Source organism: Malurus melanocephalus, unplaced genomic scaffold (assembly GCF_030028575.1).
Source record: "Malurus melanocephalus ecotype Western Australia unplaced genomic scaffold, MMel_1.1 scaffold_17, whole genome shotgun sequence".
NCBI lineage: Eukaryota > Metazoa > Chordata > Aves > Passeriformes > Maluridae > Malurus > Malurus melanocephalus.
The window spans coordinates 3,185,370-3,211,574 of record NW_026623249.1 but is presented as its reverse complement, the minus strand read 5'-3'; the positions used below and the strand labels follow the sequence as shown (position 1 = coordinate 3,211,574).

Here is a 26,205-nt window from a genome sequence, read left to right as displayed (position 1 = left end):
ACTGGCTCCCAGCCCTCTCCTCTCTGGAGAAAGGGGCCCGAGAAGTGGAGACAGAGTAGGGGAGTTGTTTTGCTGACAGTGAATAGCCAAAAGCTTTTCTTATCATYCCATGATGGACCTGTTACATTCCTGGCTGTTCTCTCAGTGCCCCAACCACTGGCTCTTCTGCCTGGTGCCCTTCTGCCACACTGGGCACACAGGACTGTGTCTCAATTTCTCCTTCACACCTTTTAGCACACTCTGTTCAGGTCTATTGYCCAGATAAAAGTCCAGGAAGAGGGACAGGATCCCTTTCTAGAAGGGCTTTGCATGAAGACAGAGTCTCTGAAATCCACCTCCAGAGCATATTCAAGAAATAGGTGACATCATGAAAGTGACTTTGGCACAAGGGAAAGCATATGATGCAGGCTAGGAGGTCAACTGTACAAATTTTCTCAGGACTTGAAAAGAAAAAGGAGCACCTGAGCTTGAGAGAAGAAATTAGGAGAGCTTTGACAAGGCCAGTGCAGACAGCCTGATCAGGGAGATTTTGGAGACAGCCAAGAGAGTTCCTGCCATTCTGTAAAATTAAAAAACTTGCAGAAGAAATGCCTAAAGTCTCCCAAGACTYCATGTGGGAGCCACTGCCTTTACAGAGGGAGCAGTCAGAAACATCAGAGTGATACAGTAAGCTCAGTTCAGTGCTTTTGCACCCCCTGATGCAAATGGAATTGCAGCCGTCTGCCAGTTCCCTTCCATACAACTAGATACAGCCACTGCAAAGCCTGAGCCTCCTCTGTCAGTCTTTCCTGCACTTCAATAACAGCAGCAACACTTGCTTACTTGCTTCAGGGCTGCAAGGGGAACAACACTGATAAGAAAAAAAAATACAAAACAAACCAAGGAGAGGCAAAGAAAGRGAAGATAAAGGAAGCAAAACTTCAGCACCACCAAAAAATGAAAAACGTGGTGAAGAATCTGGTCTTGTCCCTATCCTCTGGGAAGGGAAGGTGAGGAGGAAAGAAAACCCAGTGCTACATGCCTCTAATGTGTAATGGCATGAAAATTTTTCAGATGAGGGGATCTGGAAGGCCACATGAAAGCCTGAGCAAACTAATTCTCACTGCTTCCCCAAACTCATACTTCTCCAGACGTCACATGCAGCCCTTTCTGAGACTACAGACATCATTAAACCYGTGATGTCCTTTAGTAAGTGTCTTGGGTTGATGTTGCGCCAATCCTGTATTCCTATATTCCATCAGCTTGTATGTGCAAAAGGAGTCTGTGCCTTTAAATCTGACCAGGAAGAAGAGGTGGGACGGCGCAGGCAGTTTAAAAGCTGGGGCTGCTTGGCAGCCGTTTGCTTTTTGGACCTCAGCTTGCTGCATGCTGCGGAGTTATATTGTTGCCATTTAGCTAGCTCGGGTTTGTTAGCTTGGGCAAACAGTTTTTCCCTGGACTGCCATCCCCCTCTGCGGCTCTTGTAATTCTTCTTCTGGAGCAATTCAGCGGCCGGCAGGGGCAAACAGCGCCACTCCGTCTCATCCTGGACTTCGGAAGAAGCCAAGCCAGCGACAGAAAAACACACTGAGCCCTTTGTTACATCCACAGTGAGGACTGCCGCCAGGTTTTGCCACTGTTGCCGGAGYGGTCACATGGACTTTTCCTTTTGTTTCTTTTTTCCCTGGGAACAGGAGCCACCATCTTTTTTTTCCACACCACGTGGCCAAGTGGCTGTAGGGCAAGGGAGATGTGTGCGTTCCTGGACTTTTAGATATCTAACAGTTACTTTTTATCTGTGTCCTGTGGGCACTGTGTTTTGTTAATAAACTACTTTCTTTCTCTTCACTTTTGCCCGAACATCTATTTCATATTGGTGGGGAAAAAATATCAAWTTTTTTTCACTTCAGAGGAAACATTTACTCTGTAACATYCTTTGTCTCAAACYGAGACAAATTTGGCGCCCAAAGTGTGCGGCTTGAAAAAGTGAAGAGAAAAATTGTAATAATTGCATTTTGATTTTTAAATGCTTGGTATTGGGTACAGTTAGAAGTTATCATGCTGTTTGAAGTAATAATGTAATTCTGGTCTCTAGGCCTATTTGCCTATCCACATATAGGGACAGTTTTGTCCCTTGCATGGAAGTTTTATAGATCACGCACACGAATCAGAGTTGCTACATTTATAGGTGTGATAGTGATGATTTATAAAAGTTTAAGAGAGGTACTGGGAGCTTTCGAAAGTTGGTATACTCTCTTGTTTCTCCATCCTAGTCTTAGTAACCTGCTTCGGGGTTTTATTAGCAATTACAGCCAGTCTTCTACAGGAAAAGTAGGGGATTATGTTTCCCAGCCCTTCATCTCCTTCTTCCCCTTTAAATCTGGCATAACACCTTTGAGGAAGTTCCATTTCCCCTGGATGTTAAAGAGGCCACTTTCCTGTTGTTTTATCTGGTAGGGATGCTCTATATAGTTTACAGCTTGTCTAGAATCAGAGCTGAGATTTCCAGAGGGGCTACCCAGATACCTCCCCCATGTGTGGAAAAGTCTGAGTGGTGTGGGATATGGGAAAATATAGGCCAAATACTGAAGCAATTTTCTGAACCAATAGCTTTTAACTTCCCACTTGAAAAAATTCAGAACCCAGTTGAGGTGGGGAAATATCTGGAAGAGAAGTGCAATGAGAACTGTAAGGAAAAGAAGTTCATTGCAATATGCTGGGCCCTGGCTAATGCTTATCGCACACTGCTCAATGCTGTAGGGCAGGAGACAGGGCCAGAGGGGCCAGAGGACAAGTSAGCAGATACCCCAGTCACTCAGGCTGCAGCTAAACCAGACAGCGAGCTTAAGCCAGTAGCAGTTGCCCCTGTCCAGAGAAACAAACACAAAACCAAATCCATTCACCCCATAGATGATGATGGGCAGCCARTAACCTCATAGCCAGCAGAGGAATCTGAACCAGAAGTTATTGTTGAGTCTCTGACCCCAGAAAACGTTTGTGGCCCAAGGGCAGATTACAAACTATAGTCTAACTAATCGATATTGGGCTGGTTGGTCCGCATCTAGGACACCGCAGGTGWTGATATGATGCTGGATAGTGGTGAAGCAATGCAGTTGGGATCCCTGTCAGGTGATGCAGCTATTGACCAAGGAATGGCAAGGGGGATTGAAACTCTCAGTCTCTGGGCATGGCTCCTAAAAAGTGTGAGGGAAAGATTCATGTGTGTAGAAGATCTCCAGATACATCGAACCTTGTGGAAGACCATGGAACAAGGGATTAAATGCTTGAGAGAGCTGGCAGTGTTGAAGATCATTTCTCAAATGACCAAACAATCCAGAGTCCAGACACAGTAAAATGTACACAGCTGATGTGGCTAAAACTCGTATGACTTGGGCCACAAGAATATGTCTCTGCTTTAGCGAAGATGAAATGCAATGAAGGGGATGAGACTGTACTTGCTGTGGCGAAGAAGCTCTGAGCATATGCAGATACTGTAATGGCCCAACACACGCAAGAATTTCAGCTGTGGAAACAAGCCTGTCAGAACGTATACAGAAAGTAGAGAACAAGATTGAGGAGACTCATCAGCTACTCAGGAAAGAGATTAAAGAAGGCCTTCTCCAAATCGCATTGGTCCAGGCCAGAGGCCCTGTCACCAGGAGCAGACGTCCCCCAGCGAGACAGAGAGAGTACACTCCACGAGCAAACCTCTGGTACTTCCTACTTGAGCATGGGGAAAACATGAGAAGGTGGGGACAGAAAACACACCTCTGCCCTGGCAGCACGAGTGTGTGAATTGAAGAATGGCAACACTCAGAGAGAAAGCTCCACCAGAAGAGAAGTAGCTCTGGTTTCCCATAACCAAGCTGCCCAGCATAATGGAAGGCAGAATGACATGTCCAATTCCCTGGAAGGAACACCTGCAATATATGTTCAGGGAAGGAATGGCAGCYAGYGCTAGAGGGGCCCTCCTTCAAGCCAGGTAGAGGCCAGGGAGAACCATGCCTTTTGGACTGTGTGGATTCGTTGGCCTGGCACAGCAGAACCACAGGAATATGAGGCTTTGGTCAACACTGGTGCGCAATGCACACTAATTCCATCGCRACATGTAGAAACAGAATCTGTTTCTATTGCTGGCATGACMGGAGGATTGCAAGACCTGACTCTGGTGGAAGCTGAGGTGAGCCTGACTGGAAAGGAGTGGAGAAAACATCCTATCGTGACTGGTCCCACATATCCTGGGAATATACTTTCTCCGAAGGGGGTATTTCAAAGACCCAAAGGGATTCAAGTGGGCCTTTGGAATAACTGCTGTAGAGACAGATGGCATCAAGCAATTAAACATCTTGTCTGGGCAGTCCGAAAATCCTTCTGCAGTTGGACTCCTCAAGGTGGAAGACAAACACGTTCCAGTCGCCACCTCGACAGTGCATCACTGGCAGTACAGAAAAAACCGAGATGCTGTGCTTGCTATCCATAAGATGATCTGAGAGCTGGAGAGCCAAGGGGTGGTCAGCAAAGCCCACTCACCCTTCAACAGCCCCATCTGACCTGTGAGCAAATCTGRAGGAGAATGGAGATTGACTATAGACTATTGTGGTGTAAATGAAGTGACTCCACYGCTGAGTGCTGCCATGCCGGACATGCTGGAGCTCCAGTACGAGCTGGAGTCCAAAGCAGTGAAGTGGTACRCTACCATTGACATCGCCRACGCGTTCTTCTCCATTCCTCTGGCAGCAGAGTGCAGGCCTCAGTTTGCTTTCACCTGGAGGGGCGTGCAGTACACCTAGAACCGGCTGCCTCAGGGGTGGAAGCACAGCCATACCTTCTGCCATGAGCTGATCCAAGCCCTACTGGAAAAGGGTGAGGTTCCGGAGCATCTGCAATATGTTGATGACATCGTTGTGTGGGGGGAAGCAGCAATGGAAGTATTTGAGAAAGGAGGAAAGATCATACAGAGTCTCCTGGAAGCCGGYTTTGCCATAAAAAGGAACAAAGTGAAGGGACCTGTTCAAGAGATCCAGTTCCTGGRGGTAAAGTGGCAAGATGAATGGCATCAGATCCCCACTGAGGTCATCAACAAGATCACACTGATGTCTCCACCAACCARCAAAAAGGAGACACAAGCTTTCCTAGGCACCATAAGCTTTTGGAGGATGCACATCCCCAAATACAGCCAGATAGTGARCCCTCTCTACCTGAAGACTCGCAAGAAGAACGATTTCCAGTGGGGCCCTGAACAGCAGCAAGATTTTGCCCAGATCAAGCAGGAAATCGCTCATGCCGTAGACCTCGGCCSAGTCAGGACAGGACCGGAAGCGAAGAATGTGCTCTACTCTGCAGCYGGGAGCAACGGTCTGTCCTGGAGCCTTTGGCAAACGGTGTCTGGTGAGACTYGAGGCCGTCCACTGGGATTCTGGAGCYGAAGCTACCGAAGATCCAAGACCAATTACACACCAACAGAGAAGGAGATCTTGGCAGCCTATGARGGAGTCCARGCYGCTTCAGAAGTGATTGGGACAGAAGCCCAACTCCTCCTGGCACCCTGACTACCAGTGCTGGGGTGGATGCTCAAAGCAAAGGTCCCCTCCACCCACCATGCCACCAATGTTACCTGGAGCAAATGGATTGCTCTCATTACTCAGCATGCTCGCATAGGAAACCCAAATCACCCTGGGATCCTGGAAATAATTACAAATTGGCCTGAAGGTGAAGACTTTGGTCTTGCTGATGAGGAGGAACGAACAAGTGACCCGGACTGAGGAAGCTCCACTGTACAACCAACTGCCAGTGGAGGATAAACTCTACGCTCTTTTCACTGATGGCTTATGTTGCATTGTAGGGATGAACCAAAAGTGGAAAGCAGCCGTGTGGAGCCCCAGATGACAGGTTGCACAGGCCACAGAAGGAGAAGGTGGATCAGGTCAATTCGCTGAACTCAAAGCCATCTAGCTGGCCCTAGACATTGCTGAGGGAAAAGTTGCCAAAACTCTTCCTTTACACTGATTCATGGATGATGGCCAATGCTTTGTGGGGGTGGCTGGAAAGGTGGAAAAAAGCCAATTGGCAGCCTAGAGGAAAACCAATCTGGGCTGCTGAAGAGTGGAAGGACATTGTAGCCTGGGTGGAGAAGCTACCTGTGAAAGTCTGCCATGTAGATGCCCACATCCCCAAGAGACGGGCTAATGAGGAGCACTGAAACAACAAGCAGGTAGATCAGGCTGCAAAGGTAGAGGTTTCCCAGATCAACCTGGACTGGTAACACAAGGGTGAGATGTTCCTAGCTGGATGGGCCCATAATGCCTCGGGGCACCAGGGCAGAGATGCCACATATAAGTGGTCACAAGACTGAGGGGTGGATTTAACCATGGACAGTATTTCCCAAGTTATCCATGACTGTGAGACATGCGCTGCCATAAAGCAGGCCAAGCAGGTGAAGCCCCTATGGTATGGGGGAAGGTGGGACAAGGACAAGTATGGAGRGGCCTGGCAGGTTGATTACATCACACTGCCCCAGACCTGTCATGGCAAGCGCTATGTACTCACAATGGTAGAGGCAACCACTGGATGGTTGGAGACCTACTCTGTATCTCACACCACTGCCCGTAGCACCATCCTAGGCCTTGAAACACAGGTCCTTTGGAGGCGTGGTACCCCAGAGAGAATTGAGTCCAACAACAGGACTCATTTCAAGAACAGCCTTATAAACACCTGGGCTAGGGAACATGGCATTGAGTGGGTGTACCATATCCCTTACCAAGTACCTGCTGCTGGCAAAGTGGAACGATGTAATGGACTCTTAAAAACCGTCTTGAAGGCACTGGGTGGGGGTACTTTCAAAAACTGGGAACARCATCTAGCAAAGGCTACCTGGATGGTAAACACCCGAGGCTCCACCAGCCAAGCAGGCCCTGCCCAATCTGAACCGCTGCATACAGTAGATGGAGACAAGGTCCCAGTAATACGTCTCAAAGGTTTGTTAGGAAAGAATGTCTGGATTCATTCTGCCTTGAGCAAAGACAAACCCATCTGTGGGGTTGCTTTTGTTCAGGGACCAGGTTCCACATGGTGGGTAATGCAGGAGGATGGAGAAACTCATTGTGTACCTCAGGGGGATTTGATTTTGAATGAAAACTGCTTTTAATGTTGGGATGTCTATGATTACTGCTTGCTGAATATCACTGCCACTATTTTGTATATATGTATATATATCTGTAAGTCTTTAGAGTTAGAATGTATTAGTTTGGGATTCGAGCCGACAGATATAGAATAAGGGGTGGATTGTCTTGGGTTGATGTTGTGCCAATCCTGTATTCCTATATTCCGTCAGCTTGTATGCCCAAAAGGTGTCTGTGCCTTTAAATCTGACCAGGAAGAAGGGGCAGGGGYGGCGCAGGCAGTTTAAAAGCTGGGGCTGAGAGGTGTGAGAGGGAAGCACGACTTACTGGGCACACGGTTGATAGCTTTCAGGGGTCTCAGGACACGGACAGTACGGATCGCAGACAGGTTAATGTTTTGGAGATCCAGGGAGTACTCCACCATCCTGCAGAAGGGGAGGGAGAAGGGAAGAGAGAGAAAAAAGAGAGAAAAAGAAAGTTTAAAAGAATCCAGAATTTTAGCTTGAGCCACAAATTTATCATTTCTTCATTGAAGAGTTTCTGGAAATCATGGGGATGAAGCCTGAGTCTTTGGAAGCAAAACTGAAGTCTCCATGAGCCCTCTGGGAAGAAGCCCAGAGCCTGCAGCAGCTCCTCTAGCAGTGAGTGTATTGCACATGAACATGGGCTAGGAGCTGCACCAACACACACCTGCTGCAGCGCAGGAGAGGAAGGAGCTGCCTGAAGATGCCCTGGCAAGGAGGGCACGCCCCTGGCCAGAGAGTGCACATGGGGTGGCCACTGCACACAAGGCCAGCAGGAGGGGCCCATTTTGCTGAGTTACCTGCAGCACAGGGGGGTCTCCCTGTGTCCCCATCATCACCCCCAGGAGGCAGCTTCAGCTAACCTGCTTTATCTCAGATAGAAACAAACCACCTTACTTGAAGTACCAACTCCTTTTACTTGGTGGAAAGCTTTCCCCCATGGCTGTGAATCACTCCTTTCTGACATCAACCAAAAAAGGAAAAGCCTAATTTTAGGACCTATGCTAGACCTTAGCTTTCCTAACCCAACAACCTGTGCTCTAAATAACCTCAAAGTGCAAATAGGTGTGACTAATGCATTGGCTTTGCTSCAAGAGCAGCAGGTGCAGGTGACAAAAGGTGACCTGGCCCAGCAATCCTTAGTCCAGTGTTCTCTCTTCAGCCAGTATGGCAAATATCCTGTCTCTTTGAAAGCATGGCAAGAAACTATTATATTGATAATTTACCCTGGCCAGCAATTTCCACCTGAGAATCTCAAAACATCTTACATGTTCTCATGAACACAGGTGCATGAGGCACCTCCATGAAGACATGGGCTGTTGTCACCAGCCTCCCTTGGRTAATCCTGATGTGCAGATGGGATCAAGAAGGTGACACAGTTGGCAGGTAAAATAGCAGCAGAGTCAGGACAGGAACTGCTTCTACTGAATCTCTTCTCAGACACARATAATAAAACTACGAAAAGCTGCATTTTCCTTGGCTTTTTGACAAGACTCAAGAGTCAAGAGGGATTAAGGACAMAGCCTTTTGCTACTGCACCCCTTCTCAGAACAAAAACATTATTAGACCCAAATGCCTCTGACCGGGAGCCACTGAGAATTAAATGAGAGATCCGAAGTGAGACAYTGAGAGGGAAATGAGGTACAGCCAGTCTGTAAAAAATAATCAGGGAGAGGCATTGAGTGAAATGGACCAGTGGACTGATACTTCTATTGAGTATCCTCCATTCAAGAGGACCTTGAAGAGCTAATGCCTGGTTATCTGTCTATACTTTCACAAAGGGGACTTGTCAGAGTGATAGATTTTCAAACACGATGGGGTAAACCTGTCGAAGTGTTGTGATTATTCTCTCTCATGCTCTCTTTCTTTCTCTCCCTCATTCCTTTCACTCTGTTCTCTCATGCACTTTTAGGGTAATTGCATGAAATAATTCTTCCTCTGAAATGCAGTGATATTCATTTACCTCCCTGGAGCTGTCAGTTCCACATATACCAAGTGCAGAAGAAGAGACAAGGGATTTCATACAGATAATCAAAATATTCTCACCTCCAAAAAAGCCCTGATCCCAAACCAAGCAGAAATATTCAACTGGCCTACAGAAAGCATTAGTGATGGAGAGAGACTTAGGATCCAGTCTGATGAAATTGGGAAGTGGATACGAAAGAGGAGGAATACACGCAGATATAAATGCATGGACATGACTACAGGACACACTGGAGTTGTTGCCCCAGAATTAGATAGACCTGGTGAAACTTTGGAACTGCAGTTATGGGCAAAGCACACTACAGACATCGTTGTGTTGCTCCCAGGACATGAGCTAACAGCTCTTCACAGAGACCTAGCACATGGAGGCAGCTTTCTGGCTGAAGGAGCCCCACGCTGCAGTCTGTTGTGGGACTTAAATGGGAARTCCTGAAGAACGCTGTGGCCCTCACAGAAATGGAGCACAGCAGAAAAGCATAGGACTAGGGCTGACATAAAATCAGTGGGCAGAGGTGACATATTTTCTCAGCCTTAACCATGCAAAATTAATGTTAAAGTGTTTACAAACCATTGGGTTTTGTCTTCTTGTGGCTACAGCATGTGAGTAACCTTAACCAGGTGCACATGACTGCCCTCTCCTAGCTGGAATGAGTCTGCTGCCTGTGTAGTACAGTCCCTGTGTCACTGGAAAATTATTAATCGTCAAAGTACTGACCATGGGTCCTTTCAGCACAAGACAAATACTGCCTTAACTCAACTCTGTGGTTGAGACAGCAGCAAGCCAGCCTCCTGCAGCCCTCAGTGGCCACAGATTCACAGATTTACTGCCATTACATTCCAGTGTAGCCAGACAGAAAAAGCTGAACAGACAATCACACTGCCAGGGAAAACAGCAGGCTGTTCCCAAGGATGGGTTAGAAAAGGGCAACTGCTAAATCTTTTAGAGAGCAACTTGCAACAGAAATTAACTCAGCCCTAGGAGGCCTCAGGGCTTCAGCTGGATTAACAGAGCCCTTCTGCCTGCAGTTCTTCTTGAGGCCTCCTAGTCTTGGCTGTAATAACAGAGAAATCCAGGAAGCTTAAATCCCTGTGGATGAGATATGGCTATTGTAGTCACATAGATTGTATCCAAACAACTTCAAGGCAATTCCAGTGTAATTTTGCATTAAGGCCTCTCATTTTTGCATTTTAATTCCTAGTGATCGCTTCAGCATCAGCTTATGTGCACACTTCTCTTTGTGCAAGGGGAGCATGCCCACACCATACAGATGATCAAGGTGCAGTGAAACTCCATTCATTACCAAAAACCCACCCATTTTCTCTGTGGATAAAACTGATAAAGCCAAGTGGTGCCTCCTTCCTCTAACAAAATAGGATCTCTTAGTGACTCTGCTGGAGTCTCCAGATATCTGCAGGAATTGCATTTCAGGAATTGCTAGCCCAGCTCTTTTTTATCATTCTCCAGCCAGCCCTGCTCCCTACAGCCTGGAAACTGTGGGCACTTAACCCACTCTGGGGTTGGGCTGTACCCCATCTCCTAACACCACCTGTGGAGGTAATGTCAGGTTGACAAAGAATCCAAAGGAATCACCACAAAAAGTGATCAGTCAGAAGCTGTCAGGAGGTTCACCTTTCTTGTGTCTGGGGATCCTGTGATGGTGCATCAGGTGTACTGTGCTTATCTGGACCCTCAGGCAGGTGGGTGTTTGGATCCTAATGACACTGCAACCTATGTAACCCTGTATTTGCCAAGTGTTTGTAAACCAAGAGCAAGGAAAAGTTGCAGCCAGTACACAATGATTGCCACCTACTGAGATCCCCAGGCTCCTTGCTTTGTAGCAGCTCAAAGCCATGAGCAAGGGTAGCTCCCATGATCTGACCACCCTTCATCCAGTTCTCTCTTGGCTGCTTAAAGCATGTCATGTTAGTAAACACTGTAAATTCTTTAAGGTCTAGGGGCAGTCAGACAAAGTGTAGGATGCAGGAAGGCAAGGAAGGAAAAAAAAAAAAAAGACCGTGATGCTTGTGAGCTCTTTATCATGAGGGAACAGGGTTAAAYGTATCTCTTCTGAGGGAAACAGCAGCTCATTTCTGGCACCACTAAAGTATTTTGTGGCCTCTGGTGTGAGTGGGTGAGTGGAGGGACAGGTTCAGAAGCTTAAACTGTGCTAAATCAGGCAAACTTCTCATCTGTAATGGAATTTGAGCACTGAGTTGTCAAGATAATTGAATATTTACAGTGACTCTTGTTCTCTTACTAGAGGTTTTCTTCTTCAGAACTTTACACATGAAACTCTTCTGGAAGGAGAGGGGACTGATACATGGTGTCCTCAAACCACACAGCATAAGACTGATGCATATTGGGAGCACTGTCAAGGTGGGAAATGGGACGGGGGGGCCTGGCTGCATGCATGGGATTCATCCTGCAGAAGCAGGGGGATGTCTGGCAGGGAGCACCTCTCCACTCAAGCTCTGCCTCTGTCCCCGCTCTCAAGGCATCCCACCTGCTCCCTGCCTCCTTACATCCCTCTGACGCACGCTGCCTGCAACATTTCYGCCTGTCATTTTGCTCTTTTATCTTAATTCCCAGTTTTTCCCTTTGCCCCTTGACTTTCCTTTGTATTTTTCCACTTAGGTAAATCTGCTAAGCTGACACATAAAGGATCTGCAGTGAAACAGAGATGAAACCAAGCTGCTGCAGGGAACTGTGAGCAATTTGTTAGCACACTGACCCTTGTCCAGAATGTGCCTGATCTTGTGTACCTGTGTCAAGCCACTGGAGCAGACAGTGAGCACAGAGGGACAAGGGGGCATGGAAACCTTCATTGCTCGTGAGGCCTCGACAACACCAGAATAGCTTCATCAGCTACATCTTGGCACTTATTTCGTCCTCTGCACCTGTGAGCTCGAGAGTGGGCTTGGATCTGCCTTGGCACTGGAGAAGAGCAGTGTGCATTGTCCAACAGAAGAAATTCACAGCCAGCACGGCTCTGTGCCAGGCACGGGAGAGCAGACTGCCCAGCGGGATGGAAGAATAAAGCTAAGGCTATGTAAAATGGAGTGAGAATATGAAAGCCATGTAAGGAGTCCAGGAAATTCAGATTTTATCTGCTGCACGTGTGACCCAAGATAATGTACTTATGCAATGCCTGGCTAGCTGCTGCCTTGCAGTTACATTCAATAAAATCCATCATTAAAACACTCCAAACATTACCATTTACCTCTTCATATTTACATCTCTTTGTACCTTATTAAGTACTTATTAACTTTCCTAATCTTGCCTTCTGAACTTCTATTTGCTGAAAATTAGCAGCCAAGAAATGGTATTTAAAACCTATTCCAAAATCATTCATGAAAAATAGCAAGGCAGTATTTTTCTTATGACACAAAGCCAATATGTTTTTGTCAAATTCAAAAGCTGCCTAATTCCCCTTCTCTGATAGAAGTTTTCAATTGAAATCTAATTAACTGCAGTCTAATCAATTCATATTTTTTGTCAAATAAATATGGATTTGGCACTGAAGCCAAACACTTCATGGCTGTGACTTTCTAGCTGTAATTTCAGATTTACTTTGAGTCTCTGTGAGAAGTGAAGCTTTTCCTGCCTGTGAACTTCTGTTTGATCCTTACATCTATGAGCACCTGATTTGACCAGGGCAAAAGACTTTGCTCTGTGTCAGGGCTGAAAGACTGGTTTGCACCTATAACATGGCTAGATGGGATTTAAACAATGTCTTCTGTGCGTAAGAATATGCCGTTCTGCCTGTTTGGCAATCAAATTTTACAAACGGCAATTTCTACCATTTTAAAGCTTTAGAACATAGGATTTCATAGGAAAAACATAGACTGTCAGTTTTTTCTGACTTAAATTTTATTTAGATATCTATGCCAAAAGTTGGAGCTGTTGTCTCTCCATTTACGAAGATGTCAACCCCTCAATACATGATCCATCCCACAGCTCAAATCTTCCATTTGAAGTTTGTGGGATGGTGGGAGACTGATTTAACCCTAAATTCTTCCACTTCACTCATACATACCAGGATGAGGTCTCACTTTCTCTGCTCTGGCTTCAAAGGCTACAATACAAAGAAGGAGCAAAGCTGGTAGTCTCACTGGACAATGTACTCCAGTGGTCCCATATATCTCCTCTTACATTATTGACCCATCCTGGGGAAAGGAAATTTTAAAGAGGCATATGCATCATTTGATTCGTGCAGCCCTGCTCCTCTGTGGCCAGAGATGCAGCAGTGGGCAGGGAACATGGAGAACAGGGCTGGCCAGACTCCCCCAGAGACTCTATCAGCTGAATTTGTGCTGTGGAAAAGGAAGGCAAAATSCACTGTTGGGCTCCACAACTGCCCGGATAAGGGGGCACCACCAGCACGGGGGTAACAGCAATGAGGCAGGAGGAGGAGCACAAAGATAGGCAGGAAAAGAGCACCCAGATGAAGGTCTAGAGCATGGGACACATGTGCCATTCAAGGCACCTCCTGTCATCCCTTGCTAAAGCTGAACATGCCTGAGCTTGTACACAAGGAGAGCTGGAAGATGGATCCAATCTCTCGTGAATCCATCTGGACATATCAGAGGCAGAGCCAGGAGATTTTGATGAGGCCTRTCCAGACACTATACAGGAGAGGAAGGCTACTGCTTCTACAGAGTCTGCAGCCACAGATGCATGCATAGCAGCAGCTGCAGGCAGCTTACTTGCCAGCCCAGCAGGGCTCCTAGCCAGGGCTATGTTTTAAGATTTTTGCCTCATGCCTGCCACTTTGCTCTACGGCTGGAGCTACATCYTTTTTATCCCCAAAGGTCCCATGGGCTACAGCAAAGGTTAAAGGCTCTTTCTTTACTTGGACCTGATCTGTGTGGACGTTGTGGTTCAGGAGGGGTAGGGCTGCCAGGCAGATCCCAGCACAGACTCTGCTATCAGCTCACTTGAAATAGATAGACAGATAGATAGATAGATAGAGACAGATAGGTAGATAGATAGGTAGATAGATAGGTAGATAGATAGATAGATAGATAGATAGATAGATAGATAGATAGATAGATAGATAGATAGATAGACAGATAGACAGATAGTTAGATAGATAATGTTTAGACATAAATATATATACCTGAAGAAAAAACTGCATATTTGCATCCATTTTGCAAGGTTGGGTGCCCCTGGGACCAGGCTTCAAAATGCACCCTAAACAGATAATCCAAAATCCCTTCAACATCTACCACAGAAAAAATGGAATAACACAGTAGGCCTCAAAATTGCTTTGCAAAACCATAGTGTACTAAGCTAAGTAGTGCTGCTTATCTCTTTTAAATTTAGAGCTCATTATGCTGCTAAAAGACAACTCTCTGCTGACAGGAAAGCTGCAAGATAGAAGTAAAGAAAAAATATCCCTYGCTAGTAAAACAAGAAATGCAAAAATTACACTCTTTCCCCCCATTTATAAAATATAATAATGATAAAGAGTCTATAATTCTGTTAGTAAAAAAGAACATTTCCCCAGGGAGTGATAGATCAATTACTAATTACACAACTCCAGAGCTGTGATGCTTTATAGTCTTAAAAAAAATAACCTGCAACTGTCCCTCCCTCCAGTACAAAATTTTTTTTTTTTTTTTTACATTGCTTTGCAAGCAAAAGCTGCTGAAATCTTCCAGAGCCTGTGAGACTGGTCCCTTGCTGCCTGGAATGTGATTATTTCACACCCTGGAACACTCAGATTTCTCTCCAAACTGTGTACTAAGAGAAAATGTCAGAGTTTCTTAATGGTTTCAGAGACATGATATGAAAAGACATAAGCAGGTTTTCAACTGTGAAAAGAAAGCCAGAAGGACTCGCCATGCTCAGATGACTGAATACGAGTGACGGAGCCTCACTTTTAAAAACCAAGGGTCAGAACACAGGCTCTGACCTCTGTATTTCACTGCTTAGGGGAAAAAAAAATTTAAAAGGGTGTCTGCCTTTTGGTCCTCTGGGCCTGCTGGTTTTGCTATTTTTTTKGGGGGGGGGGGTGGTGTTTTTTGGTTTTTTTTGGTTTATTCTTTTTATTTCGGGGGGGAGTGTGTTTTGGTTGTTGTTGGTTTTTTAAAAATGAATCTAACATTCATATGGTAGGGAATTTGCTTTCAGAAAGGCAAAAAATCAGAGGCAATAATTGAGAACTACATGTTACGCAGGCAGGGTAGCACTGCCTCCTTGTTTTGATTCTTCTCTGGTGTGATTCATTTCGTTTTGATGACTGCTTTCATTTCAATATGTTGCACATCTAGGGATAGYTTTACTGGGAGAAAGCAAATGAAATAATTAGTATCATTAAGGAGGGAAAAGAGAGTGCATGTTTAAGGGGAGGGMTGTGCTGCTGCTATTTCTACCTTTGGTTAAGATGCTATTTAGCCTGCTACTTGCTGGTTTCCATCTTTACTGATCACTACTTGAAACACCTAATTGCTATATTTATTACAGTTTTCTTTTACTTGCCATAATTTTATAGAAAATTCTATTTGGCATCGAACATTAGCTAACTAGGGTTTTCTGAGCATTCTGCTGTTTACCCTGCTGTTAATAAGTATTTAATGATCTGAGATTTTAAAGTCATAACTATGCAAATTCTGGCCAGGTCCCTGAAGAACTGTAGTTAATTAAAAGCAAAGAAAAAGCAGAAGATTGGTGACACACTTCCCCATCTTGTGAGATTAAGGCCAGTTGGTGTTTTTCAGGCTAAGAGGCATCTTCCTAGTGTGGAAGGGCACCATAAATACACACCATACAGTGATGGATTTGTTTCCTGGAAACAGGTGGGCATTTGAGGATGGGGGCAGCTACCTCACATCCTTCAGAGAGCTGCCAGCTCCCTTTCCTAGGCAAAACTGTAGAGGGTGGATCTTGGGGCCATAAGTGCTTTCCATGTAAAGAGAAAGCTGATGTTCCAAGGTACACTCAGTGATATTGCACATGTTTGAAAAGAGCTTGGATGGATGAACTCAGGAAGCATCATCACTCCAAGCCTATGGAAAGGATGCCGTATCTAARGAATTATGGGAAACAGAACTCAAGGACAGTAGATAACTATCAGAAAGAAAATATAAAAGTAATATATGAGTCAATAGAAACACTTTCCAGGCTCCGGGTGTGGAAGATGCAAAAAGCAGTCCCAAAGAATCAACTAGCCAAAAGGCACAGTGAGAAGTGTTCTGTTCAATTTAAGGGGCTATCAGCCTTGTCTGAGAAGAGATCTTCAGCYGTACAAAATCCTCTCCAAAGGCTGCAAAACTCAGAAAGGGAGTTTTGGAGAAGGAATGAACGTATCAGGAGAGCTGTGCTGCCATTTTGTTTAAGAAATGAAAAAGCAAATTTAGGAAGGTTTTCAGACTTCAGGGATAGTATTTACCTGTGAGAAGGTGTTTTGAAACTAGTATTTTTTTCTTATCTTTATGGATATACCACATTATAGAGTTGGATTTWTGTCCCTGTCTGAATAAGGTGGACAAGAAATATGCAGCTGAACTCCTCAGTGGTACATTCTGGCCAACAGGCAAAAAGGTGATGGAGGAATGTGGTAACAAAGTGCTGGCTTGGCTAGCCACATGGAGCATGAGATTGGCAGAGCACTGGGCTAATCCTGTGCAGAAATATTAACTAGCATTCCATTAGAACAATAATTACGTTTTAGAGATCTGAGAGAAAGACCAGTCAGAAGATTGTTAAATGAAAGACCAAAGGGGAAAGTGATAAAATTAGGCAAAGAGTTAATTCTTACAGAACCTCCATGTCAAGAACAAAACKAATCAAGGCACTAAAAGATGTAAAGAGGAGGAAAATAGCATTGCCTATACACCAGTGCCAGGGGCCTGAGTAATAAAGAGAATAAGAATTGTTCATTTTATGAGCATAATGCCTAAATGGCATTAGGAAAGCCTGGTGGGAAAATCTGCATGAAAGGGATATTAAAATTAAGGATTTTAACCTAGCTAGGGAGGCTCAAGTGGACAGAAAGAGAGGGGGAGTAACGTACTCTGTCAAAAATGGCATTTGCTAGTACAGAATCAGTGCAAAATACTTGCGGATTAATTTTCTGACACATAGAGAGTTCCTCCTGGCTAGAAAAATGGGCTGACAGGAGCCACGTGAAATTCAACAGATGAATGCAGGGCCCTGCATTTGGGCTGGACTGATGGAAAGYGATGCTGCTGGAAAGGAGCTGCCAGTCCTGGGGGGCAGGTGACACACAGTCCACGCAGAGAAGGAAAAAGACATACAAAGCTGCACCAAATGGATTGCAGCAGTGGATGCAGAAAGATTGTGCCTCTTAGTTTATACTCCATAGACCATGTCTAGTACATTCTGAATAGTACATTCATTTTTGGCCCTCCAATAAAAGAAGGTGTTAATAAATTGGAGCAAATTCAGTGGAGGGTCACTAGGGTGCTCAGGGGTTGGAGATTTTATCCTGTGAGGAGAGGCTGAGGGATGTGGAGCTTGGAGAGGAGATGATTTTGGTGGGACCTAACAGCAGTTSCTTGGTACCTACAAGGCAGTCACTGAAGAGATTAAGCCAGAATCTTCACAGTGCCACATGGCAGGAGAACAAGGCACAACAAACGTAAATCCAAAAAGGAAAGRGAGGTTCAGACTAGCTACAAAGATACATCAGCAGTAGGGCTGGGATGAGGAGAGAYGGTGCCGTCTCCATCTGTGGTGGTTGTCAAGATTTGACTGGACAACTCGAGTTCACTGTTAACCCCCCTTTGAACAATATTAGAGACCCCACAAAGAAGGCCCTTTCCAACCCTGATTATCTATGATCTTATGAATGTGAAGAGATATGTCCAGATCACACTAGAAGACCAGCTGACTAGCTCTCTTGATAAAAGCACTCTCCTCATCCATCTCTAAGAATTAAATTTGAGTAATGCATTGGGGGTACGTAAATCTCCTTGAAAGTTCCCAGCCTTACAAATGACAAAAAATTGTATTCAGGAATGGAAGACAGAGAGATTGTCTATTAAGTTCTTTCTTAAAAAAAAAAATTATTATAGAACTTAAAGCTAGAATTACTTGGTTACMAGTGTTACGTCCAAATCAAGTAAGGTCATCAACAGTATCAGGTATATTTGGTGATTAGAGAGGGCACATTAATGAATTTGAAACCACACAGAACCAGCCATAGAATCATAAAATCATTTAGATTGGAAAACACATTTGAGATCATTGAGTCCATCTCAACCTAACCRAGCCCACCAATAAACTCTGTCCCTAAGCATCAGTCGCATCTACATGTTCTTTAAATAGCTCCAGGCATCAGACTAGTCAGTCTTCATAAACTGTGGAGTACAGTCAAGTGGTGCTTAGGAGTATTTATCAGGTATCCAAGAAGATTCAGTAGAGACAAAAMGGTGAACAGGCTAGAAAGATAGTACGTAAGTGAAAGCAAAAGCAGCAGCCTAATAGCGGGAGATGGAAGGTGATACCAATGAATACAAATTAGGAGACAGACTTATAGCAAATTTGTAAGAGAACTGAATGAGCACATAAAATGGTAAAAATTTTGGAACAAGAAAACAGAATTGTCACTAAYAGTGTAAAAAGGCAGAAAACATCAGTTAAAAAAAAAAGTTCTCTGGGGAAGGTCAGATGAYATATGTGCACCATAGATCATAATGAGCTAATTTCAGCTCCAGCTGTGATCAAGTATTTTAGGCTGTGCCTAAATAGGGATTTACTAAGATACGCAAGCCTGGACAATTTGTATGCAAGAGTTTTAACAGAGACGGCCACAAAAGATCTGGACCAGTACTGATAAATTTTGATTAAACGCAGAAAACTTGGAAAGCATCCAAGGGTCAAAGGAACTCAGATGTTGTGCCAGGAYGCAGTGATCTCAATGACTGGACTGATGCTGGTGACAGTACAGTAATGAAATCGTCAAAATGTATCTTGGATTAAAAGTAGATAACAACATTAACCACACCCAACACAAGTTTAAGGAAAAATAGACATCATCAAACTAATGTGCTCTAATTTCTTATGAGATTACAAGTCTGGTTCACACAAGTAATTAGTTTACGGCTAGAAACTAAGAAACATTAGATACGGCTAGAATGATACGCAATCATCATGACATACATTAGCTGGATAAAAATTGTCTAAATAATAAACCTCACATGCAACACTAAATGGGGATTCATTTGTGAGCAGATGTACTTCTGTAATGCACAATTCTTGTCACTCTGTTCTTTATTTATTTATCACAACCTGACARAAAACTAAAAAAAGTCACTGATGGATTTTGCAGTTGAGGCTTATTTTTGGGAGAACAGAAAAAAAAGAAGATGACAAGTCAGGGATAGAACAGCATGAACTGCTTTGGAAATGCAAATAGTATGTATTCCAGTGTGAAAAAATTGAGCCAAATATCTGCGAACGAAGTTTACTGTTCCTACTAATAGGAAAGGGTTTTCTCTCTTCCAAAGAGGAGACTGGAAAAAAAAACCCCAACCAATCAAGCCTAGAGGCAATGAAGAAAGCAGCTGAATTAATTGATAGGGAGATGTTGTGACTGAATGATCAGGATACTGCAATACTTTGCTATAGAAAACAAGAAATTTCAGGCAGGAGTAGAGAGACAATATTACAACCAAAGGCACTGAAGCAGACTGAAGCACTGACAGAGTACTGTGTCTTGTTCTGAAGTCCACTTCTAAAAGCTGTTATAAGAAAACCACTAGTATCTCAAAATGCCAGAATACCCACACCAAAAGCAAGGTCAGGATGGCATTTGACTGCAGTTTGAAATCTACGTGGCAAACTTCACTGTGATAACCAAGGGAGATAAAGACAGCACTCTGAAAAATAGACCACCTCTGCTCAGCCATTGGACTTCAACCAACAAGTTAAGATAAGATTGGGAGCATATTTTACAGGGGACACACCTGTAATSAGAAGCACCCTCCCAGCCACATAGTCAAGTCCTCTCCCCCTTAACCTACCTACCTACTGACATAAGTGAATTTTATAGCAGGGCATGTCCCAGGGATACCAGAGAAGAGGGCAGACAGAATTCCCACCACAAACAATTAATTACAGCACTTGGGTCATGAGAGGCAGAACAACCGCCCCACCCCCCGACATGGAATTCATGCCCCCAAGGCCGGGGGACACTTAGGTCAGAGGTATAAAGGGATCATAKCTCCTTTCCTAGAGGGACAGTGGCRTCATCTCCAAGCATGTGTGAATGCAACTGTCTCACAGAATGGAGTAAGCAGAGGAAACTGTTCATTTTTTTTATTGCTAGAGAACTGCCTTAAAAAGTTGATGAATATGAGCCCAGAAACAAGTGACTCTTCCCCTAAATTCTCACACATATAGACTTTGGCTGACGGTTCCAATCTGATTAACTTTCTCATTATCTCAACTTTCACACCATCATAGCCTCTCAACTTGAGGATGCTGCCCTCTGAAGTTGCCTCAGTTCAAGCTCTCCAAACACACCCATCACTCTGGGAAACAAATGACGACAGACAAGAACTAAACACAAATGGAAAGGAAGAGGGACTCCCACCAGGACAGCTGGTGTGATGAGCACAGTCTGCTTGAAACGTCTGGGAACTTGCAACCTCCTGTCACCAGTGAGCAGTTGGGAATGGGAGCATCAACAAGCTGAATGTGCAGCCCTGGTTGTTTGTGCACACAAGGGCATTGGCACTCCTCAAACCAAATTATCTCATATGACTTTTGGAGCTTTGAGGGGAACAATGAGGGAGAGCATTGACTTATAATTGTTGTTTTGGGCTTTTTCCTAACACTTTCAGGGAAAAAACACATTGAAAGTGGTTAGGGAAGAGAGTGTGCGAGAGGGGGAAAAGTTATGGTGATGTCAGCTCCTATTGCCATGGAAACTGAACATTTTTAGTGACAATGGAGTCTTCCTCCTTGAGCTGCTGGGTTGTGTGGGGAGCAGGGGCAAGSAGGGCAGGGGCACACGAGGGAATTCAGCTAACTAAAACTATAGCTTCTGGCTTTCCAAGGAAGTGAGGAAATGATTGTCTGAATACATGGTTTATGTAACCAAAACACTGTCTGGGGCAATAGCAGCAAATAGTCATTATGCTGTTTGATGAAACGTGCTGTCGMCAGCGAGCCAGATGGAGACATCTCAGCTGCCCAGGAACACCCCACAGAACAGGCCCTCGCCTGCACTTCACTTTTCCATGCTGCAGTTTACTCTTTGCAGCCTTTGCTGCCTTGCTGGGTTTTTTGGAAAGGGAGAAGGGAAGAAAAGGGCTGGGAAGTACAGTCCTGGTTCTTGAAATTCAGAGCAGCTGTGTGTATTCTAGGCTGGGCATTGCTTCCCAATATGGATGTTTCCTTAAGAGCCAAGTTGATGGTCTCCCTTGCAGAAAATGAGAATCCAAGATCATGAAAAGGAGAAAGCTCTTAGAAAAAATGGATCAGTCCCTGATCAGAATCTAACTCACTGGCATGGAGAAAATGTGCAAGACCTAATACAAGGTGTCCTCTYTGAGTCAGAATGCTAAGGCAGCATCTGGACCAGAGTAAGCTGAAGCTGCGATCCAGGTCTGGGATCAATAGGGATGAAGGCTGGGGCTTACACGGGAGGTTAAGCAAAAGCCTACAGTACGTAAGGACAAGTGAAAGCCTCGGATTTGATTTAAAYAGTGCAGGCAATTTTAATGAATTTCAAAGAATAATGAATTAATAACCACAAGCTTTTATAACTCGAAATACATTATATAGTCATTAGTTCTATATAACTAAATGGAAAAATCTTTCTTTAGCAGAAGCYCTTTGAGATCAGATATTCTAATGAGATTACTATCATTTCATTCTGACACCTCATGAGGACAATTGAACAGAAATCAGGAAACAAATTTCTTTCAGTTTTGGACCTAAAATAAAAAATCCTCCACACTAACTATTTTATATCAAAGGTGTTGATTTGAAGTCTCCTTGGCATTTAAAGAAGTTCAGATATGAGCTTTTTTTCCTAGTACTGCTATCAGATGCACAAAAGACTCTGTCTCTCCTCAAATTCCTGCCAGCAATGGTGACAGAAGGAAATGTGTAAATGGAGTTTGCTCCCTTCTTGTCTGGGAAGTGAGGATTTCACTTATTTCCTGCATGAAATATTTGAGCTCCCCCTCTTTCCTTTAGCATTGCCCCACTGATTTCACCATCTCTTCAGACAGCACCGCTCACATACCATACTTGCAGGGACACCAGGAAGGCATGACCCCCAGTTCCCAAGCCTTTTTACCTCACACACTGGTTCTCCTATGCCCACYTGGAGCAGAGTCTTTCTCCCAGCACACTGGCAGCACATCACCCACACAGAGGGGCACCTTGGGCCTCAAGGTCCCCTTTTCAAACCCACCAGTTCTTCCTTCCTCAAAGGATGCTTGCTAGGGTCTTGCTTTCCCTGCATCCATTCACCAGCAATTTTGCCACCAGGAGCTCAGGCTAGAATATACAATGATCTGGCTTTTCTCAATACCATGTCACTTTAACTGGCATTCCTCATGTCGGGCCATTTAAAATCAGATGTTAATCACAGCAGGCTCAGCTACAAGAAAGGTCTTCCCATCTCACACATATTGTGTTAATTCAGAGAAGCCTGCAGATTTCATCTGCCTGTCCTCCTTTCATGCACAACCCTGGCCAAGAATCAGCCTTCAAATTTTTACAGCTGCACTGAGTTTTAAAATCTCTGCTCCTCTCAGAAGCAAACAATTAYCTGCTCCTCCAGAGGGAATGATTTTCAAGTCTTGCTATAGAAGAACTCTGTCAAAAGCAAATATAAAGACAGTGCTGCTCCACAGCACGGGGGAAAACTCTGCAAAGTGAGCTCAAACTCACTGCTAGCTCAGTCAGTTATACATGCACTTCCAGGCAACAGTGGGGTTGGATACTCCTGGCTGGAGAAAAAGAAAATTGAGGAATTCTCTCTGAAAAGATGTTCACWTTTTTTCTGTGAGAAGAGCAACATTACATATTTATTTCTGACTTTTTTTTTATTATGCCACAAGACATTCTAATTGAAAGTTAGAATTAAAAAAAAAAAAAAACACAAAAAAAAAGACGCACATCCCACTGGTATCAGAAATGGACATTTTGCTGAGATTTAAAAGGCAGATTCTGGTAGACTTTATACATGCAGAGGAGAAAATCAAAGCTTCACCATAGCAACTTTGTTGCAAAAAATCCTCAAATGTCAACTTGTCCCAATAGTACTGCGGGTAATACTGGTGCAATACAAAGACAAAAAAGTCCTGAATAAAAAATCTGACATTCCTACTCTCGTAACACTGCTCCTGGAAGCCAAAATGCTAGCTTTAGTTTGCTTCTGCTAAAAGTTACACCTCTTTTACCCGCACATTATAAAAACAAAAAAAAAGCCACAAATGTTTCTGGGTAAGCTCTTCAGCTGGTACAAATTAACACCCTCYACCAAAGTTGTGCTAGACAGATAGCTGCACATCAACTGAGGAGCTAAGCTACCTTGTCTGTTCTTTCTTCCATTGGCTGCTCATACCAGCATGCCAGCTTGGCAGCTGTACTGGAGTAGCACCAGAGTGGAAACTTTCCCCTCAGTTACATAATTTCTAGTACCAAGACTCTAGTAAATCCAGAACAAAGAGATTATCAACCTACCCAGCCATGACAATGAAGAAATCCAGGCGGTTCCAGGTGTCTCCAAGGTAACACTTCTTGCCAAAGATCCCCAGGGCCACCATCTTTAAGACCATTTCCATGGCAAAGAAGATGAAGATGAAATCGTCAAACACCTGCCAAACACAAACCCAAGAGCATATTTGACAAACATTCTCAGCCTTGGACTTTAAAACACAGAATGTGAGAAAAATGCTAATTTCAGTAATCCTGAAAATGGGTGAGAGGCAGGGCTGGAAAAGTTTCTTCCATGAAGCCCTGTCATCACAGCTTCCTACTGCTCAAGTTCAGTGAGGGCTTTTATAGTTTTTTCATCCACAGGTAAAGTAATTGATGCAGACTCAGAGACTCCCTACATAGACTTGAAAAGTAATTTTGGGTCAGCACCAGCAGATCCAAGCCTGGCAGAAAAACACTGTTTTTCCAAGATTGCCCCAGGAGATACTCCTTATCACATTTCTGCTAATGCTCAGCTGAGAACATAGTGCAACTTCATGCACAGCTTGGACAGCACATACCTATCACAGAGAGAATCTTCGAATACCTGAAGGTCTTAGACACAACACTATGGATGACACTCTTTGCTGCCACCTTCTCTTTGGGGAAGGAGCAACCACAGTTAGCGTGTTTATAGGATGTACTTGTGGCCTTTCTAAGCACTCCTTTTATTTCCTCTTCCTTTGGGCACCCTGAATGCCATAGTATCTGTTGAATCAGTAATTGACTTGCACATCACCAGACTACTAAATGCATTGGAGGCTGCTATTCTCTCCTGCCTGGATCGTGTAACCTTAGTTGTTTCTCCCAGGCTTAACCCTGAGCTGTGGGTCTTGTAGGTGTTTGTGTCAGCAAACCACTGCTTATGTGCAGGATCAGGAAGATTAGCAAGTACTCAGTATTGTATGGTCACAAGTAAACTTCGTTCATTCTCTCTGTTGTCCCATTGCCCTCCTCAAAGCAAGYTCTTGCCATTTTACAACAGGATAACTCACTGCCAGGGACAATCTTGCCAGCCTTGCTGGGAAGGTATCGCCCACACGCTGAAGGAAAGCATGCATGAAAATTTGTGACTTGGAATGAAGCACCATCACAACAAGAAGGAAATCTGCTTACCTGCAAGATTTTACACCTGTCAGAAAGGCAGTCCATATCCTCACATGGCTGGTACATTCCCAGGGTGACACAGTTTAGCAAAATCACCATCATGCTGACACACTCGAACCAGGTGGAAAGGAGTCAAGGAAAACTGCAAAAGCATCATGACTGAGATAAGCTTGCCCTAGGCTTGAAGTAACAAAACAGGAAGATTAATGGAAATCAGCTGGTAGGCTGATTTATTACATTCCCACATTTTCCCCACTCAGTTCATCATTACTTCATACCTTGATAAACCCAAAACTCTTCTGAAAAAGGGAAAGTGGAGGTAGCACAAAAGGCTTAAAGTACTTACACAAGTCAAATCATTGCCATAGTTAAACACATGCTTGTTCCTCTCCTGTGGATTTGCTGAGTCCCTTCCCTCACTGGTTTACTGAATCTTCCAAATACATGGAAGAGACTTTCCATGATGGCCTATTCCTAAACGTATCAGGGATCTCCACGATCTAGAGATCTAAATCAAAACAAGCAGATTGATCTCTACATGAGCCTAGTGAATTACTGCCCTTCTAGGAAGGGGGTACAACTAGGCTAGAAACCTCCCTCTTCCCCTCTCAGAGTAACTTGGGGGTGAAGAAGTGCCAGGAGTCCATCTAATGTGTTATTGTGCTTCCAGCAGTGACTAACACGGTATAAAACTCCATCATTGTACCCCAGTTACTCAGTAACTATGGGGAGAAATTTGGTTTCTCTAAGCTGGTGATCTGTTAATGCCCTAAAGCATGAGGATTGATAGTGCTTATAATTGTTTTCTCAGCTATACTGATGTCTCTGCAGATGCTTTGCTTATTCATTCAAATCCTTTGTTGATAATCTTGCTAAAATATCTGCTTCGATAATAGTTGGCAGCCCTAAGCTACATTGGCTAATTATACTTTGCATTAAAAACTATTCCTTCCTATTTATTATTAATTTGTTGTGTTATAATTTCATCAAGTGCCACTTCATTTATATATTAGAGAAGTGGATAAAAATGATGTATTTGTATAACCTCTGTACTGCACACACTCTAGCTGCCTCCTCTTCACGTCCCTCTSCTGCTGAAGGAGCCTTAAAGCCAGTTATACACTTATCCAAGAACTCATTTACAGTATTTTAGCTCCAAAAGTGGGTGCATTTGTGCAATACCTTTCCAGTGTTCCTATTGCAAAGCAGTGATGTAGAGTGAATAGACCTCCAGCCTCCGGCAGAAACATGCTTGGGTATTTTACCAACACCTCACAACAACACATCTGCCCAGTTCACACCGTCA

At 44.2% G+C, this 26,205-nt stretch overlaps 1 protein-coding gene across 2 annotated transcripts in view; it reads right to left on the bottom strand.

The window, feature by feature from the left end:
* Positions 1–25,015, bottom strand: part of CACNA1I (calcium voltage-gated channel subunit alpha1 I) — a 91,484-nt gene extending 66,469 nt beyond the window's left edge. For both annotated transcript variants that reach the window (XM_057388757.1, XM_057388764.1), the window contains exons 1-3: positions 24,909–25,015; positions 23,778–23,911; positions 7,425–7,522 (exon numbers count right to left, since the gene is read on the bottom strand). In XM_057388757.1, the coding sequence (XP_057244740.1) occupies positions 7,425–7,522; positions 23,778–23,911; positions 24,909–25,001 (325 nt within the window). In that variant the 5' untranslated portion in view covers positions 25,002–25,015. The remainder of the gene's footprint in view (positions 1–7,424; positions 7,523–23,777; positions 23,912–24,908) is intronic.
* Positions 25,016–26,205: the final 1,190 nt, after the last annotated feature.